Below are 18,316 nucleotides of genomic sequence, written 5' to 3'. Positions count from 1 at the left end.
CCGTGTAAATCCCGATCCCTCAGAAACTCCGAGATAAAAAGTAACCTATGTGTTATTCTGGGCCTTCAGCTACCTATATACCAAATTTCGTCGTAATCGGTTCAGAAGTATTTGCGTGAAAGAGTACCAAACATCCATACATACATTCTCACAAACTTTCGCATATATAATATTAGTAGGATAGTAGGATATACAATACAAGGCATAGGGAAAAGATTTTGATTAAATCATAGTCACAATGTGGGTTTTTTCTTGCTTACGTACAAATTTATTAGCGGTTGGAAGCGTACACTACACGGTTACGTCATGTTAAAAAAGGATAGCATGCTTTTTTAGTGACAAATGAAAGAGATAACTATAAAATTAATAGCATAGTATCTTAGATGTTGATGTAATTGTTTCTATGAAATTAAGTTGCATCAATATTTGATATAATTATAACATATTTATTTCATTTATTGTCAAAACATTATAAAGGCGTATGTTACTATAACTTAAGCCCTTAGATATCTACATGTTAAATGCCTTTTGTTGGGAGAAAACTGGTATTTTATCGAGTAATTTTATCCGTCGAATAAAACGTACTTGTTATTGGGTTTATTTTAAAACTAGTTGGTACTTGCTGTATCATTCAAGACCACATCCACTTTTCCTTTAGCACTTAATTATAAAAGTGTCTCTATATCTTAAAGGGAACATTTCAATGTCTTTTAAAATTTCGTGTTTTGTTGAAAAAGAATAATTAAGACGTTTTTTATACCCCACACGTTAATTTTTTAATACGATATGGGGAGTTGGTTCTCTTTTCTAGTCTCTTTTTTAGTTTTGGTAGATCAAAGTGGTTTATGTATTCACAAAATTATACGAATTTATATATATTTTTGTGTTTATGCATTTAGATTGATAATAATTAGCTAGTGTTATGTTGTTGTTTAGAATCTAAACAAAACAAGTTTCTATGAGAATGCCACTTAAAAAAAAATCCTATAAAATGACCACAATGTTGAGAACTCTACAAAATAAATTATTTTTTCTAAGAAACGTAATTTTGCGGTCAATAAATTAGATTGAAATGGGCAATTTATTGGGTAATTTCTGGACAGAATAGTTTAATGGTACGGATTTTTTAACATATTAATTTACTTTTTAGGTTTATAGTATTTTTTTTATTATATGGACCGTAAGGATGGGCAGGCAGATGTTTTTCTTCTCTCTCTCTCTCTTTCTCTGTTTGTCTCGACTGTTTAGATTAGACATTTCAGGATTTGGGCCACTAGATGAGTTCTGCGGTCTGTAGGTTGCTGATCGCTTATCTATACAAAATATATAGAGCCTGGCAATTTTGTTCATACAATTTGTCAAAACGTAGTGTTTAGTTTGACCTGATCGCAGAACGCATCCAGTATGCTACATCCTTTCATAGATTTTTTTAATAACTTCAAAACAGACTGGACTGTATTGTGAGTCAAGTCTGTATTAAGTCAGCCTTTACTTAAGTCTACATTCATCCTCGCAATGAAAAACCTTGGGTGTCACGACTGCCACGTTTGATACTAAGTCCTTTCTAATGTCTGATACTTATTTAGATCTTGTTTTGGACCTAGCTTTATAAGTATTAGTGAAAGTAGTTCTACTTTCTATTTCATAATCATTTACAAGAGTTGTGGTTTCACTTTATTATGAATCCTAAATTGGAGACCGTCCTCAACAATAATCATAGAACAACAACTTAGTAGCCTTAGCAGTAGGTAGTACCTTTTATGAAAGAGTTGCCGCTGAGATACACAAAATATAGAATTTAAAGCAGCAGTGACAGTGAAATATTTTGAAACCATACATTTATTCTTAAATTATCAAGATAAGCCCAGCATAACCGTGCTTCATATCTTTAAATCTTCGTTATGTGTATTCAGCTAAATTGATCTTTAAGTTGGTAAATGAATATGAAAAATATCATTTCATACTTTAATATTTTATAGCATAACCATCACAAGCTCATATTTTATTATGTAGGTCAAAATACCGTTGAGGTCATCTTGCAAAAATAATCGTCTCTTTTATGGCGATTTTTTTTTAATGTTAGTCTAGAGTGCGAACAACTGTTTCGTTTGCCTAAAGGTTTTTATTATTTTGAATCGTATACAAAATACAGTTATACTTATTATTCTCGAGGTCTTTGACTTGAGAGTTATTTACAACTCAATTTTGCATATGAATCACTCTTTGTTTGTTTCCATCCGTGGATAGAATAGAAACTCATTTTAAAACTAAGATTAATTTGTATCTCATAGATCGTAATAGCTAGAAATCTGAAATTTTCACAAATGCAATAAAGCCTATACAATAAACGTGGATTTTTTCATATTTTTTGTGATACGGAACGCTCCGTGAGCGATTCCGACTCGCGCTTGGCTGGCTCTTATTGCGGGTGATTCAGTAGCGGGATTCCATGCCTGTGAGCGCTAACATTATATGTATATAGCGTTATACATCAAGAATAATAGTTTCCGTTAAATACCCTAAAGGCGCTAATTAGATTTATATATATTCGTTGATAGACAAAAATTGAAGAAAATCACCCCACAAATGAACTGAAGAACAAGTCTTTTTGCCATTTAACTGTCAGCAAAAGCTAAGAAAGAGTTCTGTAACTAAAACTATTCCAGTTTGTTATTGATTAGAGCTAAAGTATACCCCTATCATGCTAAGTTATGCCCCTGTTTAAGAACCGGCCAGAATATGTAATATATGTCATACATAGTACAACACCAGCTGTTATACCCGAAAATGTAGGCAAATGTGCATGTAATACATACGCGTTTTGCTATTAACCAGGTGAGACAACTGCTATATACCAGCCACGTGAAATTCCGGCCTTTAAAATAATCCAATATATGTATATTACGAAAAGACTAATAGTAAGTGGGCCAGGAAAAGAATAAAAAAAAGGAATAATTAGCACATTTTTTCAAGTTTTCTTTCAAGTACGTACTACAGAGAACAATTTTTATTTTATGTGATTTTTTCTATATATTCAATGTACAGAATTTTGTTATAAATAAACTAAAACTAAACATTAAATTAATACATTAAATAATAATTTTATATGTACAAACGAAAAAAAAAAAAATAATAATAAAGGAACTAAACATAAATAAAACTAAAATAAGGCATCATAAAATATCTCCGCATCGCCGTCCCCGGGTAACGTGCCCAGAAGGCTGGCAGCATTGCCACGTTGAATGGCAATGCTTATTCTTTGCCCTAAGTAAAGGCCAGCCCTCTGGTCACGTGTCGTGCTGACTATTCGGCGAGAGATATCAAAGAAATTTTTTTTTTGCACTCGGACCCCACGACCCCATCGTCTCAACTCCGAACGGCTCAAATATGCAATCACCAATAAGATTTGCATATTTGCGCCGTTTGAGGGACTCTGCAGCTGCAGCAGCAGCGCCTGAGCAAATCGACGTGCTAGGAAGATGTGATGGCGCAAGGGTATCGACGCAAGTTGCGTCCCATACCAAAGGCCTACCCATCTTCCAAGGTAGCAACGACATACCATCAGGTCTCTTGCCATCGTCACGTGCCAGCCCATTAGGTTCAAGAACAGCTGGCACGCCGGCGGTGACAAGAGCACGACGAATTATGTCATTTAAGCTGCAATGACGTGAAATGCGGCCGGCGCTCCTACTACAGGAGAGGCCGTGATGTCCGAGGTTGTCAACTAGTACACCGCAATGACAGCGGTGCGGAGATACACAAGGTGCCCCTACACGGAGGCAGGCAGCAAGTCGGAAGGTGGCGTCGTCCAACATAGTCCCTACATTGGACGACGGGAGAGCCTGCAGCCATAAACCCGATTCCCACTCACCCACAGCCAGAAGGCGCGCGCGCTCTGCGGCAGTGGAAGTGCTGTCCAGAAGGGACTGCCTTACCTTGGCGCAGAGCGGCACGTCCCACTGTCTTTGGCAGGAAGGGTTAGTGGGAGCATCTATATTTGGACAAGCCATTTTCCAGGCATTTAAATTAATTCTTTTATCATTCCCTACCAGTACTTGAAACGAAGGCACGTGAACACTTGATAGCTAGATTAGTAGCAACAATTTATCATTGTTCGAACCATTTACTAAATATATTACGCGGTTCAAGCATCCTACAAATTATAGTCTATCTTTTTAAATGTTTCACATCTAATTGATGTATTTTGATATATCAGTTGTGTGTTGCCTGCACGTTTGACTTGAGATATGTGGTCACCGTGGATTTTAACCCCATATAGGCAGGCTATCGTGCATCTCAGTTGACAACTATTTGAAAGACACTATGCTGTACATTGCTTTCTCCCTTAGATTATAGCGATTAACGCGTTACGTCAAAGCAGCAATGTACTGAATAGTGACTATCAATTCGATGTACACCAGTTGTCAACTGAGTTACGTGATACGCGTAAAAGGCTTCAATTATTTTCTTTAAATATTTAATTAATTAATCACATACTTAGCAGAATTAAATGCCAAATAAACAATACAAATTTTTGTCTCGAATTAAATAGATTTGAGACAAAGATTTGTATTTTTATACAGTAACAATAAACAAAATTAAAGCTTTATTTATTAAGCAGTTGTGATGACAAACTTATTTGAGCTTCAGTGAAGTGTTACTCGTGTTTATTTGAAAAAGCTCTTAAAATAACAGCTTTCTTGTTTAAGGCACTGATGCACTAGAGTATGTATTTGTTTATTCAAAATAATAACAGCTGATAACAAAAGCGACTAAACGTAATTTATGTACGAATACAATTGACGTATAAAATTACTTTTAAAATTGTTTCCTGCGGAGAACGCTAGAGGCGCTGATCAGTTTTTAATGCCATGATAAGCCTGTGGTCGACAGAAGTAGGAAACTGCATCCACGGTCAGTTTCATCCGCGCTGAAACGTCGACCTATTGTAAGGGAAAAATCTTTTTAAACGAACACTATAACGAATAATTTCTTTTTAACATGGCTTTGCGTCTATTTTAATATTCTACAAATAATATTTGAAAAAATATTTATAATTTTAGGCTCGTATTATAGTTATACTCAACAATTGGTAGAACTGGACCGAATATTTCCTTTTCTGGGAATAAATCATTAGTACTTAAGCAATTAGTACTGTATGTTAGGTAGTCTGGCCGTCGACCTAGCTCTCTTCGGAAATGCTTAGACAATTCTTCTGAGAATTGATATTGTTCTTAATTAGAGGTAATGTTAGAACCTTTCTTATAAGTTATACGACAATGTATGTTACTGAGTCATTTAAAATTACAAAAAAGTAATATAACTTTTTACTTTGTGATAGATATATGACTAAAAGTTAAACTTACGTCGAAATCATCAAAACTCTTGAATTAAGTCAACCTCTAACTTCAAAAAATCTGTTCTTTTAAGTGGATAAGAACCCTTAATGAAAAGTTAGTAAAACTTAAGAATTATCTCTAGTCAACGCACTGAGTACGGGCATTTCTAATTAAATTAAATACGCTTTTAACTAGTAACTTCAAACATTGTATGAATAGAAGTAAATATTAGTATTCCTCTAATTTAATATTTAAATAAGAACAGACGTGATTGCAGCTCGACAAATCCTTTGACAAGATAGATGTAGTATTTAGCAATTTAATGGACGATTGAATATAATTTATTATTTTAGTAAATTATGAATATTTAGCTGCCTAACAAAATAATGCATTTATCATGTCTTATTTTGGAAGGTCACTTAGCAACAATAAAACTTAATAATAAATGTTTATGTTCTTTATAAATCGATCTTGACGGAATGCAAATCTCCCGATCCGCACGGACGATTGGCGTCCAATAGCGTGATTTTCTGCAGTCAGTACTGCCGACTAACGATCATTTCACAATACAGATTGGTAGAAGAAATTAGTTCTTATAATTTTTTAGAGACGCTGTTTTGCTTCTTAATTAATAAAATTGTCGATAACTAGCCATTTGACCCCTCAGCAGTGGAACGGCGATGAATTGATTTTTTCTTCTTTATATCTTGCTTAATGAATGAATACATGTTTTACATAATAAATAACACCTAATACATACTCATGAATGGATTGAATACTAGCAATTCAGAATATAAGATGCAATTTGTGCTTATGCATATGCAATCAAGATTCATTACCATCTGAGACGTATAATATGTTACCTATAACTATGTACCAATAGATTTTATGGATAGAATTTGTACCTTCGTAATTTTATAGACGATTGTTAGACTATTATTTTGCTTTGTAGTTTTCTTATCTGCTTATATTATCCAGGTCGTAAAGTATGCGGCAACAAATCTAGATGAATAACCTTTGGGTTACCCCAAATCCCGTTAAGGCAATTATTCTGTAAAGCAGCCTAAACTAAGATTATGCGCGCGGTATAAACAATAATCTCCTATTGTATGGGACGAAGACAATCAACGTGAAAATTAGGAATATGTTCACCTTCAATCATTGTGGGTGGAAAGTAATATCTTCGAAACTGTTAAATATAACATAGGAAACGCAATTAAACATAAAATGATTACCCTTTTCCTTCCCAGGTCACTCTGTTACACGTTGAATGTCAACTGAAATGTAATTTAAACACCTTTATTTATCGTCTTTGAAGACGTTATGTTATATTCACTGGCAACAATTATAAACAAACATTCAAATGTAACGGACTTTTCACCTACATTTCCACATTACATGCGTGGGTGGATTTAAATGTATCGGAGAAGCAAATTACAGTGAAGCGAAGAGGGTGCAAAACGCTTATAAAGCCAGCTTTTCAATTACGCGAGAAACGAGGCGCTCATTCGAGCCGCAATTAAACTCAGCGAGGGAAAATCATGTCCCTCTTAGTTCATAATTGTTCCCATTTATTAAGACACGTGTTTTGGTTTTATTTGTGAATTATTTTTATGGATAGGTGTGTTTAGCCGGTTTGAATAATAATATTGCTTAGATTTAAAAAAATATAGTTTTCAATGACTGGCGGGTAAATGCCCGGAGAATAGACCGGTGAAGGAGTATTGAGTAAATATTTTATTTGTTAAACAATGTAAATGCTTAAAAAGATCTAAAAGAATTAATCTTACACTCATAAACTCGTGGTATCAAAGCGAATGAAAAGTGCTTTAGTCCAGAGTAGCTCAACGTGAATTCCTAAACTACCAACAAACAGTTACACAGCTAATATGCGACTCATAAGTTTGCACAACATCTACATGCATTTAAAAACACCTTCATGTTTTTGTTTTGACATTGTAGATTTAATGGACTTTTTTATTTTTGTCTTTAGACTTATGAATTTTGTCTAGTGTCATTATTATACTAGTTTACCTTGCACCATGTCTAGTTCCGTACTTTTTATTCTTATATTTTTGCTATTTTCTCACGGTGTGGACACGTGTCAACATCAATATGCATAATAATTATAAACTTTGACAAGGCTTTTGACGTAATTCTGGGAAGAAGTAACGACTTCCTAGAGAGAATCGTCTCGTTTTCATTGGGACACGTGTATTGGTTTTGTTATTAATTTACAGATATAGTAATTCGGTTACCTCGGAGATTTTAAAAGTATTGATGATTAAAAATAATTAACTTAAACCTTACCTAAGGATGGAATGATACTTTAAATATACTCTTAGGCTTGTTTTTTTATAAATACACAAGCGGAGCCGCGGCCAAACGATAGGTCAATGTTCTAATAACAGGCAAAAACCTACTCTCTCATATAAATTCGGCATGAATGCTTACCGAACGAGCGACGATTCGCATGTCATTCGCACTGACAATACATGAAGACCGCCAGTGACAGTGACATGCGACAAATTTATTGAGGGTACAAGGAAAAAATATCGACAAATGGAGATTGGATGTGAGGACAACTGTTTGTATGGATGCTATAATTTATGAGCGGGAAGTGAAATCATTCAGAAAAGTTTTATATTTGGTTAAATTATTTGGGTTTATTCATTTCAATATAATATGTTTGAATATGTACAGTAGAGGGGAAAAATACATAAAATGCCTTAATCTTATGACCATTTACTTTGCACCTATAGTCTCCATGAAACCCAATATTTAAATGAAAACAAATGGAACTGTTGTGGTGGAAGTTTATTTTGGTAGTCGTACATGAGAGAGGCGATATTATTTTTTTCTTACTCGCCGAAAATAGTTACAAACATTGTATCGCGAAATTGATTAAGTCATTTTAAATTGGATACAAATATTAGATAACTTCTGAATCTAAGTATACCGCGTAGAAATCATTCCTGAGTCTTGCAATAATTTTCAAATTACTAAATGCTACATTTTATTCGCATCGCTCTAAAATGGATATAATCTCCGATGATTCCATTCCGCCGTATAAATCATTCCTGATTAAGGCAATTCAATAATCTTCAAGTTGTAAATGCTACATTTAAATTCGCTAACACTGACACCAGTTCTTACCACTCGAAGACTCTCAAGCCGTCATCTCATTTCACTCGAGTTCTTCTCATAAAAGTCAAATTAACGAATTCATTTTGTTCCCGTAGGAAATCGGTATTCAAGAGTGACTGACAAGTTGACAATGTTCGCAATCGTTTCGTTTACGAGTTTCATTGATAATTAAGCCTTTTTGTCTGGATAAAGAGACAAAATTATTTATACATAGGTATATAAAAAATGGTTTGGTGACTTTTCTATTAATATGTTTCTACACGTATTCAATAAATACTCTTTCATAAAATGCCAATGCCATGATTATTATTCAAATATTTGTTTCACAATTACTATTTTGATAAATTATTTAAATGGTCACCTAAAAATAAGATGGTATGACCATAAAATATGTAATTTCAGTTAAGTTTATTAAAAGCTCATTTGTATACAATTTATTTTTAAAATGGATGCTCAAATTTAATATAATTTGGTGGAGGAAAAAGTATTGCAAAGAATTAAATCTATTTCAAGATTTTTTCGAAGAATCCTTCACTCAAAGGTAAATTCAAATACTTTATTAGGTTTATGGAGCATGACATACTAAAAATACTTCCAAAAATATTAAAGGAAGATAATTTGAATAATAACAATAAAACTGCAAAAATAAAAACATATTCTTTTATTTAAAATCAAATTAGAACGGTTAACATCGAATTTCAGACATTTCAGTTATCGTTAGCTGTATGAAACAGTCATATTACGTATTATTATATCTATGAAAAAATATTTTATTCTATAAACATTTACATTTTACATTAAACAGTGAATTCGAATTTATACAGGTATACATGAAGATAGGTCAAAATTTCAGTTTCAAATTGTGAGATAGGTAATTATAATATTGAAAAAGTGGTTAAATTTCAATATTTTTGAACCGCTGTATTTATAATGGCACGATATCAATCAATAATTGCCTAAAAACAGACATTTTAATTTAGTTTTTTAATGAAAAGTATACTGTGGTGAACCTAAACTCCACCTAAACTCCTTCTACTCTATGGTAGATGCCATATATTAATCATATAACGATTTGGCATTCTCTGTCAATAAATATATCAAACACGTAATGCTCGTATTTTATTAATACATAATATTGGCGACGAGGAAAAACTGAACCTAAATGGAAAAGCTACGTAAAAAACGGAGCACCCTACGTGGGATGCTCACCAGACTCGATACCTACATCGAGCAGAGGGCGACGATGTCTGACGAGGACATCACCGCTCGCTCCGCAGCCTTGAAGGACACCATAACAGCACTGCGAGAGTTACAAGAGAAGATAGAAAACAAAACCATAGATGATAACGATGAAACAGCGTATTTACACGAACAAAATTACGGCTACGAATTCGAAGAACTTCACACTATTTTAGTATCAAAACTTTTAACAAAAAAAACCATTATTCAAGGTCAGCGACAGGAAGACCAACATAGAATATACCAATACCATAAGATTATACCAAAAATACAATTTAATCCTTTACATGAATCAGAAACGTTCAATAACTTTAAAAAACGTCTGGAAGTGTACTTTAGACTTAATGAAATTACTGAGCCCCACATGAAGACAAATATTCTTCTGTCTACATTATCACCAGAACTCCATGAAAAATTATGTGATTTAATAGCACCAGACGAACCATTGAATAAGACATTTAACGAAATTACTGAAACACTTGACGACTACTTAGACCCAAAACCTAGCAAATGGGTTCTACAACATAAATTTATATCGAGAACTCAAAAATCGGATGAAACAGTAGCGCAATACGCCGCAGATTTAAAAAAGCTCACTACCAACTGCGAATTTAAATGTCAACACTGCCAGAAAAACATTTCAGAAAGCTTTTTATCTCTTCAACTCATAAGAGGATTGAAAGATAGCGACGCACGTACAAAAATTTTACAAGACCGAACAGTATGTACATTTAAACACCTGACACAGATTGCAACATCTATTGAAATGAGTAAAGCAGAAAATACATCAATGCTTCCGAATGAACAACCAAGTAGTGACAATATCAATAAAATTTCCACTGATTCCTACAATAATTCAAAAAAATCTCCTTTTAGAGGAATCACACCAAGAGATTTAAAAGGGAAATGTTTCCGCTGTGGTTTAAATCACGAAACCAAGAAATGTAGCGCTATAAACATAACATGCTATAAATGCAAGAAGGTCGGACACTTAGCTAGTGTGTGTCTACAACGGCGCTCAGATGCGAAGCCCAGTAAGACTACACCGGATATAAATCAATTAAACGACTCAGCGATAAGCGATGATGATGAATGGAATGATATTAATGTTATATCTGGTGAAACATCCGAAAAATACATGATAACGGTACACATTGAACATGCTAAGATGAAAATGGAATTTGACACTGGAGCCACACTTACTTCTATGTCATTACGAGACTACAGAAAATTGAAAATCGGCAAAAGAATCTTTAAAACTAATATAAAACTCAAAACATATACCGGCGAAGTAATCGAACCTGCAGGTGTTGCATACGTTCAATGCAGATGCCAAGGAAAAGAATTCCACGGTAAATTATACCTCATCAACAACAACGTTGACCCCGTTTTTGGCCGGAGTTGGATGAAAGAACTCGAAACTCTAAATTTAGCAGATATAAAAACTTTACAGCAATCAGAAAATCTAGAATTAGACCAGCTTTTGGAACTTTACAAGACATCAGTATTTCGATCCGACTTAGGCGAAATACCCAATTACAGAGGACACCTAAATCTACAAGAAAACACAAGACCAATTTTTATCAAACCACGTAGAATACCGTACGCTTTAAAAACCAAAGTGGATGAAGAGATCGAGCGACTATGCAAACAGGGTGTCATCACGAAAGTCGACCACTCTGATTGGGGTACTCCAGTGGTACCAGTTGTCAAACCGAATGGGAGTATCCGATTGTGCGCTGATTATAAAGTTACACTAAATAAAGTCATACAAGATGAACAATATCCAATACCTATGATAGAAGATATATTTGCAGAGATGAACGGAGGTAAACTATTCTGTACACTCGACATCACCCAGGCATATCTCAACATGACAATGGATGAAGAAAGCGCAATGCTACAAACACTAAGTACGCATCGAGGCACTTTTAAGGTGAACCGCCTAATGTTCGGCGTTAAGGTCGCGCCGAGCCTTTGGCAGAAATTTATGGATAAACTCCTTCAAGATCTCGAAGGTGTAAAATGTTTCTTTGATGACATCATCATTCAAGGCATCAACAAAGAACAATTACTACAGAGACTTAAGCTCGTGTTAGACAAACTAAAAGAAAGTAACCTACGAGTAAACAAAAATAAGTGCCACTTTTTCAAAACAAGCATCGACTATTTGGGACACACTATCGACAAAGAAGGTCTACACAAAAACAGAGAAAAGATTAACGCAATAATTAAAACAGAACGCCCAGTCAACACCGCAGAATTGAGGACATTTCTTGGAATGGCAAATTTTTACAACAAATTTATACCCAACCTATCATCGATCACGAATCCACTGAACAACTTACTCAAGAAAGAATCTAGTTTTCGATGGTCTACAGAATGCGAACAGAGCTTTATACACATTAAAAAAGAAATTCTAAGCGAAAGAGTACTTATACATTTTGATCCCAAGAGGCCCTTGGTTCTTGCAACAGACGCATCTCCACTGGGAATCGGAGCAGTACTATCACATAGACTCCCAGATGGATCAGAAAGACCGATAGCATTCGCTTCCAGAACACTATCGGATAGCGAGAAGAAGTACAGCCAAATTGACAAAGAAGCTACTGCCATATACTGGGGATTGAAGAAGTTCTTTTATTATTGTTACGGTAGAAAATTTATCCTAGTGACAGACCATAAACCACTGACAATAATTTTCCACCCACATCAAACGTTACCAGCAATGAGTACAATGCGATTATTCCACTACGCTCATTTCTTATCTGGATTTGACTACAACATTGAATACAGAACTTCGCCTAACAACTCAAATGCAGATTACCTATCCAGGTTCCCAGTAGAAAACACAAAGGCAAACAAAATGGACCAGAATTACAGCTTTCAACTTCAACAAATACATACCATTGATGTCAACCCAAATATCATAGCGAAAGAGACAAGTATTGATTCCGATTATACACCATTAGTACTCGCATTACAAACTGGCCGATCACTTAAAACGCTCGGTTACAATGATAATGAATTTACTTTACAAGATGGATGTATACTAAGAGGAACGCGAGTCTTAATCCCAAAAACATTACGCGAACGAGTGCTGGACGAACTACACCTCGGTCACCCGGGCATTGTGAAAATGAAGCTACTGGCCCGCAGTTTTGTATACTGGAAAGGAATTGACAATGATATCGAAACAAAAGTTAAGTCCTGTAGAACATGTAGATTACAACAAAATGAACCAGAGAAAGCACCACTACACCACTGGGAACACCCAAAGGGCCCCTGGCAAAGGCTTCATATTGATTTTGCCGGACCTGTTTACGGATACTATCTTTTAATAGTTGTAGACGCATTTTCGAAATGGACAGAGATTATACCTACTAAATCAACGACAAGCTCTTGGTGCATCCAAAAATTGAAAGAACTATTTTGCACCTATGGAACACCTCTACTCCTTGTCTCAGACAATGGCCGACAATTCGTATCGGGAGAGTTCGAAAAATTTCTAAAAGACTGTATGATTTCGCACAAAACCTCTGCTCCATACCACCCTGCAACCAATGGACAAGCTGAACGATACGTACAAACAGTCAAGAGAATCTTACGAAGCTTAGAGGGAGAAAGGGGTAATCTTCAAGAGAAACTTGTCATGGTAAAAACTCGCCTCAGACGGACACCAAACTTGAATGGTCAGACACCTTATCAGTTAATGTTTGGAAGAGAAGTTCGAACAGCATTACACTGCATGTTTAGAAACACCCATAAAAAAACTACATCAAAACATCAAGAGATCAAGGTCAGACAGTTGGAAGTCGGCGAACGAGTACAGGCCCGTGACTACACGAGTGCTAAGCACCATTGGCAGTTTGGTACTATCACAAGACGTCTAGGCCGACTTCATTATGAGATCCGCACCGACAACGGCGATGTCTGGCGCCGACACCTCAACCAGGTGTTGGCTGCATCTTATATTCAGCAGAACAGCTAAGAGGTTAGGAGGGGAGAAATGTGGTGAACCTAAACTCCACCTAAACTCCTTCTACTCTATGGTAGATGCCATATATTAATCATATAACGATTTGGCATTCTCTGTCAATAAATATATCAAACACGTAATGCTCGTATTTTATTAATACATAATATATACAATATTTTTATTCCTCCGTTCGTGCTTCAGAAGATACGAAAACATCCAATATAATTATAAATAAATGTTCTGAGTCGCATTTTTATATTTTTCAACTAAAAGTCCCAATAAAATACTTAAAAAGTTAATTTAATGAACAGAAAACATTATATTTCAAATTAATTAATATTTTGTTACTTATTATATTCTTTCGATAATATGTACAAAACTCAATATGGAATTCATTAAAATGAAATGAAATCAAGGATTTGAAATTACAAATCTTTTATTTACTGATGTTTTATTTCGACGAAATTAAATTTTAATTAATTATCTCTAACAACTTTATAATGATGCCAGATTCTAGGAATTTATCTATTTTACTAAAATTAATCAGATTATTATTTACTCTTGATACTTTTATAATTAATCTAGAACGAGTATTGTAATGAAAGCATTTCGTATAATTAGAAAATTTCTTTGTTTGCTGCAACAGGTTGTTACTGTAATACGATAAAATCTTTTTATTTCAATTTATTTACAGCTATAAAAATATTTGCCCTCTCATTCATAAAACTTATACACATTCCACTACGTTTTGCGTATATATTTCTTTTTTGAATATATGCCAATATAACGGAAATACTAACTCGTGTCGTAGTGGAGCATTGCGTCGCATCGCAATAACTTAGTGTAACGACACACCTTACCAATGTCAGGCGCCAAACGTTTAACATGCTCGTTGTGTTATTTACGACAAGTTTACACTTCGGCCGTAATTTCGTCGCGTTTAATGTTATGCCGAACTTTTCGTCGTCGAACGTTCGCCGGGTGTGTCCTTACACTTACAGCATATACTCTTAAATCAAATGTGCATCCAAAGTAATATTAGCATTAAGATTTACTTATTCTATTAGAAAATGAAAGAGAAAGCAATATAAAATGCTGATTTAAGTTTTTATGAATCAGAGGCATAGACATTAACACAGTGTATCACAAATTTCAATATATCTACTATATATACACAGTTTTACTAATCATATTAATATACATTAAATAATCATATCACTCCATTTTGGTCACCTCAACCACCTTTGAAATTCTTATTTTTTTATTTGTCGCGTGATTATTCCCTGTTTTTATTCAAAAAGTTTATTACTGAGCATATTTTTAAAATACTATTTTTGTATTAAAAAACGCTATTTCGTGTCAACAAAATTCGTGCAGAGAACAAGCTTATACCACGATTTAATAGTTTGACACTGTTTGCCTACTAAGTCAATTTGTTTGAACTAAAATCTGTACTATGAATGATACTTTAACACCTGCAAAGCAATCTGCTTACAATTGTTTTTATAAATCGTAATTTAAAAAAAGTTAATTGTTTACAAATTCGGGGACTAACGAACAAAAACTAACTGGTATATGAATCAATTCAAATTATTATTTATTTATTTTAGGCAGAAAATAGTAAAAGTCGAGACTCACAGATGGCTGTTGCTTGTATACAAACATAAAAATGATCTCAAGTTGTGACACAAATACTTACAAACATCAATATCTCTTTATAATAAAAATACATTAATAACAATTTCAAATAAGCACCACGATTGTTCATAATTTGCTTACAAAATAAACCACTAAAATACAACTATTATCATTTTATTACAATAAGTAGACAATTATTACGAAAGCTGAGTAAGTTCAATATACGTGATTCATCTTAGCAATATTTTCTTTTGGTTTTACGACACACAAATGCATTATTATAATTAAATTCGAATACATTTAAATAATAATTACACATTTTCTTATTTCATGTGGTATTCATTCCTGTTAATTAATTATACTATGTGAAATTACGGATGCATCTATCATAGTCAATAAAATAAGCTTGATCTTTGGTCTGTTTTTGTTTTAAGTAATAAAAAATCACCTAAGTGCTTACATTATTTTTCATTACATCGATGTTTGAAACTTTATTACTGAATGCATGGATTATAAAATGTCAAGTGCCAAGAAAATTTTATTTATTTCTCCTTCTAATATCTCCAAAACATTTTTCTATACAAAATCTACTTAAAGCACATTAGAACATTTCAACCTTAGTTAATACGAATCACAACTCACGACACTTGCTGTCGTCATAAAAACACTGCAAAACCGTTCTTCATTCAATTCCAAAATGTCAAACCACACATTCACTAGCAATTCATTAACAACCTTGTTTCCAAAGAGTTATGGTCCACACTCGCATATCACGGATACGCTGATAGAGTCTTTTACTCATAAAGTGGCTGAGTTGGTCCATTGGACTTGGACAGACCCGTTCTGGCCCAGGTGATGCGGTACAGGAACTGGCTTCCTTCTTCGCCGGTTTCGATGACCTGTAAATATATTGGTTTTAATAGATGCTAGATAATTAATGGCCTGCACTAGAGGCACCGATAAAATGTGTATTTTGAGGCAATCCTCAGGTTAGCCGGAGAGCACTTCATACTTGAACTAATCCTCCTACCTAAACAAAACTGTGGCATTTTTCTAAAGTCGGTACTATTAAGTACCGAAAGCTTATCGTTTAAAATGGACTGCTCAACTATTTCCTACATTAATCAATACGGCGTCTTGGTAGCTAGATGCTTGTCGACAGTATATAGTGGTAGAGAATCGCGTAACTGTTCCGGATTTTGGTACAGCTTCTTTATATCGAGAAATCAGATCACTTACGTTAATGATTCACTAATTGTAATCCTTTAAATTAACGCAATTACGCTAACCATTGATCATTAAGACTATTACTAATTCGCAGGAATTCGGATCCGAGACAAACTCATCAGCGAATGCAATTTAGCTACCTAATTTACGTCGCTATTTTCTTTAAAACAACTAAACTTCAAGATTAACTTCAAAGCCTTTTATCAATTGAAATAAACGAGAGGTCAATGATCTTTTACTTGAGTAGAAAATAATTCAGGTACCTTTGATCAGTGAAGAGTATATCGATACAGTTTATCTTGTGTCTAAGATAAATTCTTCAAAGAAAGAAAATGGATGTTTGAAAAGTTAATTACCTTTATTCGAGCTTAAAGATGAAGGGGTAATTTAGATTGAAAAATGCATATATTCATAGTACGTAGGTACCTTTGTATATTATATGGACAGTATTACATTAAAACTATTTTTGATGGCCAAAATATGCAAAGACTGTTTTATTTTTAATCACATTTTTATCAATGATACAGCCAAGATGTCACGTTTTCTGTGTGAAATTCAAAATTATCAGAACACAACCAGAATAACATTTATAATCCATATTAATTACAAAACAAAAAAAATATTAGAAAAATAAAATAAAAAGGGATGGAAAGCCCGCGACGAGTCATACATACATCAACACAGAAAATAGCCTCGACTATGATTATGCGAGACCATTGATGATGAGTTCAATTACGTTCAGTGCATTTGAGGCCTAAAATATTTTCTACTAAACACAAGTTCGTACGTTTATACAGGCACTACTACGAGTGTTACCCCGTTAAATTCATCTAATCAAATTTTGACAACAATAAACTTTACGTTATTGCTATCAATATCCTTATTTTCATTCAAATTGTTACAGAAACGAACCTTTTATTAATTACTGTTACTTGACATTCCCAAATTAAATACTTCTGGTAACAGTGAAAAGGTTAATTGGAATTATCCAAATCCATTTCATCGGAGGCTGAATTTAATTGCGTTATAATTAATTACATTTCCCAATTTTAGTAGAAAATTATCTGATTTTCATTTCGCCAGTGTAAATTTATTTGTGGACCAAATTCTGGTGAACATAAACGTATTAATCATACTATGTAAATTAAGATTGTCTGTGTGATCTGACTGTATTCTTTTTGCAAAATTATTTTTGTCAATTAATATTTTTGCCTCCCCTTTCATGGTACTTGCATGATTGTAAACTTTAGAATGTGGTCTAAACTGTGTCTTCTCCTTCTTCTTGTCGTATGTTTAGTGGTCAACCATGTGTCAAAGTTGTTCAAGCCGCCGGAAGGCCTTTGACGTGGCTTAACGACTGTTATCTTAATTGACAACAACCGGGACCGTCTTTTTACATACCCTCCGAAGCACGGAGACGCCCTGTTCAAATACCACTATGCGGTCACCCATCTATGGAATGACCGCGCCGGTTTGCTTAACCCACAGATCGTTTACCGACCGGTGAGCGCAACTGGCTGCGGGCGCCACGTTTAAACTGTGTGTTGTTATAAATAAAAAGATTGTAATGAATGGTACCTGTGTGATGGGCCGCGCGAGCACTGGCGCGGGTAGCGCGGGGTGTGTGCCGCTTCCCAGAGCAGTGCTTTGTGAACCGCTGCTAAACACAATCCTCACCTTCCAGTCCATCCAGCTCTGGAACAAAATACATCCTTAGAAACTGTTCCTTACAATCGATTAAACCTAG

General features: G+C 34.4%; 1 protein-coding gene across 1 annotated transcript in view; it reads right to left on the bottom strand.

Moving 5' to 3' along the window:
- Positions 1-15,323: 15,323 nt before the first annotated feature.
- Positions 15,324-18,316, bottom strand: part of LOC142974117 (cholecystokinin receptor-like) — a 154,609-nt gene continuing 151,616 nt past the window's right edge. Inside the window, exons 11-12 of the mRNA XM_076116271.1 lie at positions 18,148-18,264; positions 15,324-16,241 (exon numbers count right to left, since the gene is read on the bottom strand). Coding sequence (XP_075972386.1) covers positions 18,230-18,264 — 35 coding nt within the window. The 3' untranslated portion in view covers positions 15,324-16,241; positions 18,148-18,229. The remainder of the gene's footprint in view (positions 16,242-18,147; positions 18,265-18,316) is intronic.

Source organism: Anticarsia gemmatalis, chromosome 7 (genome assembly GCF_050436995.1).
Source record: "Anticarsia gemmatalis isolate Benzon Research Colony breed Stoneville strain chromosome 7, ilAntGemm2 primary, whole genome shotgun sequence".
NCBI lineage: Eukaryota > Metazoa > Arthropoda > Insecta > Lepidoptera > Erebidae > Anticarsia > Anticarsia gemmatalis.
The sequence above is the reverse complement of the archived record's forward strand: the minus strand, read 5'-3'. Positions and strand labels throughout refer to the sequence as shown.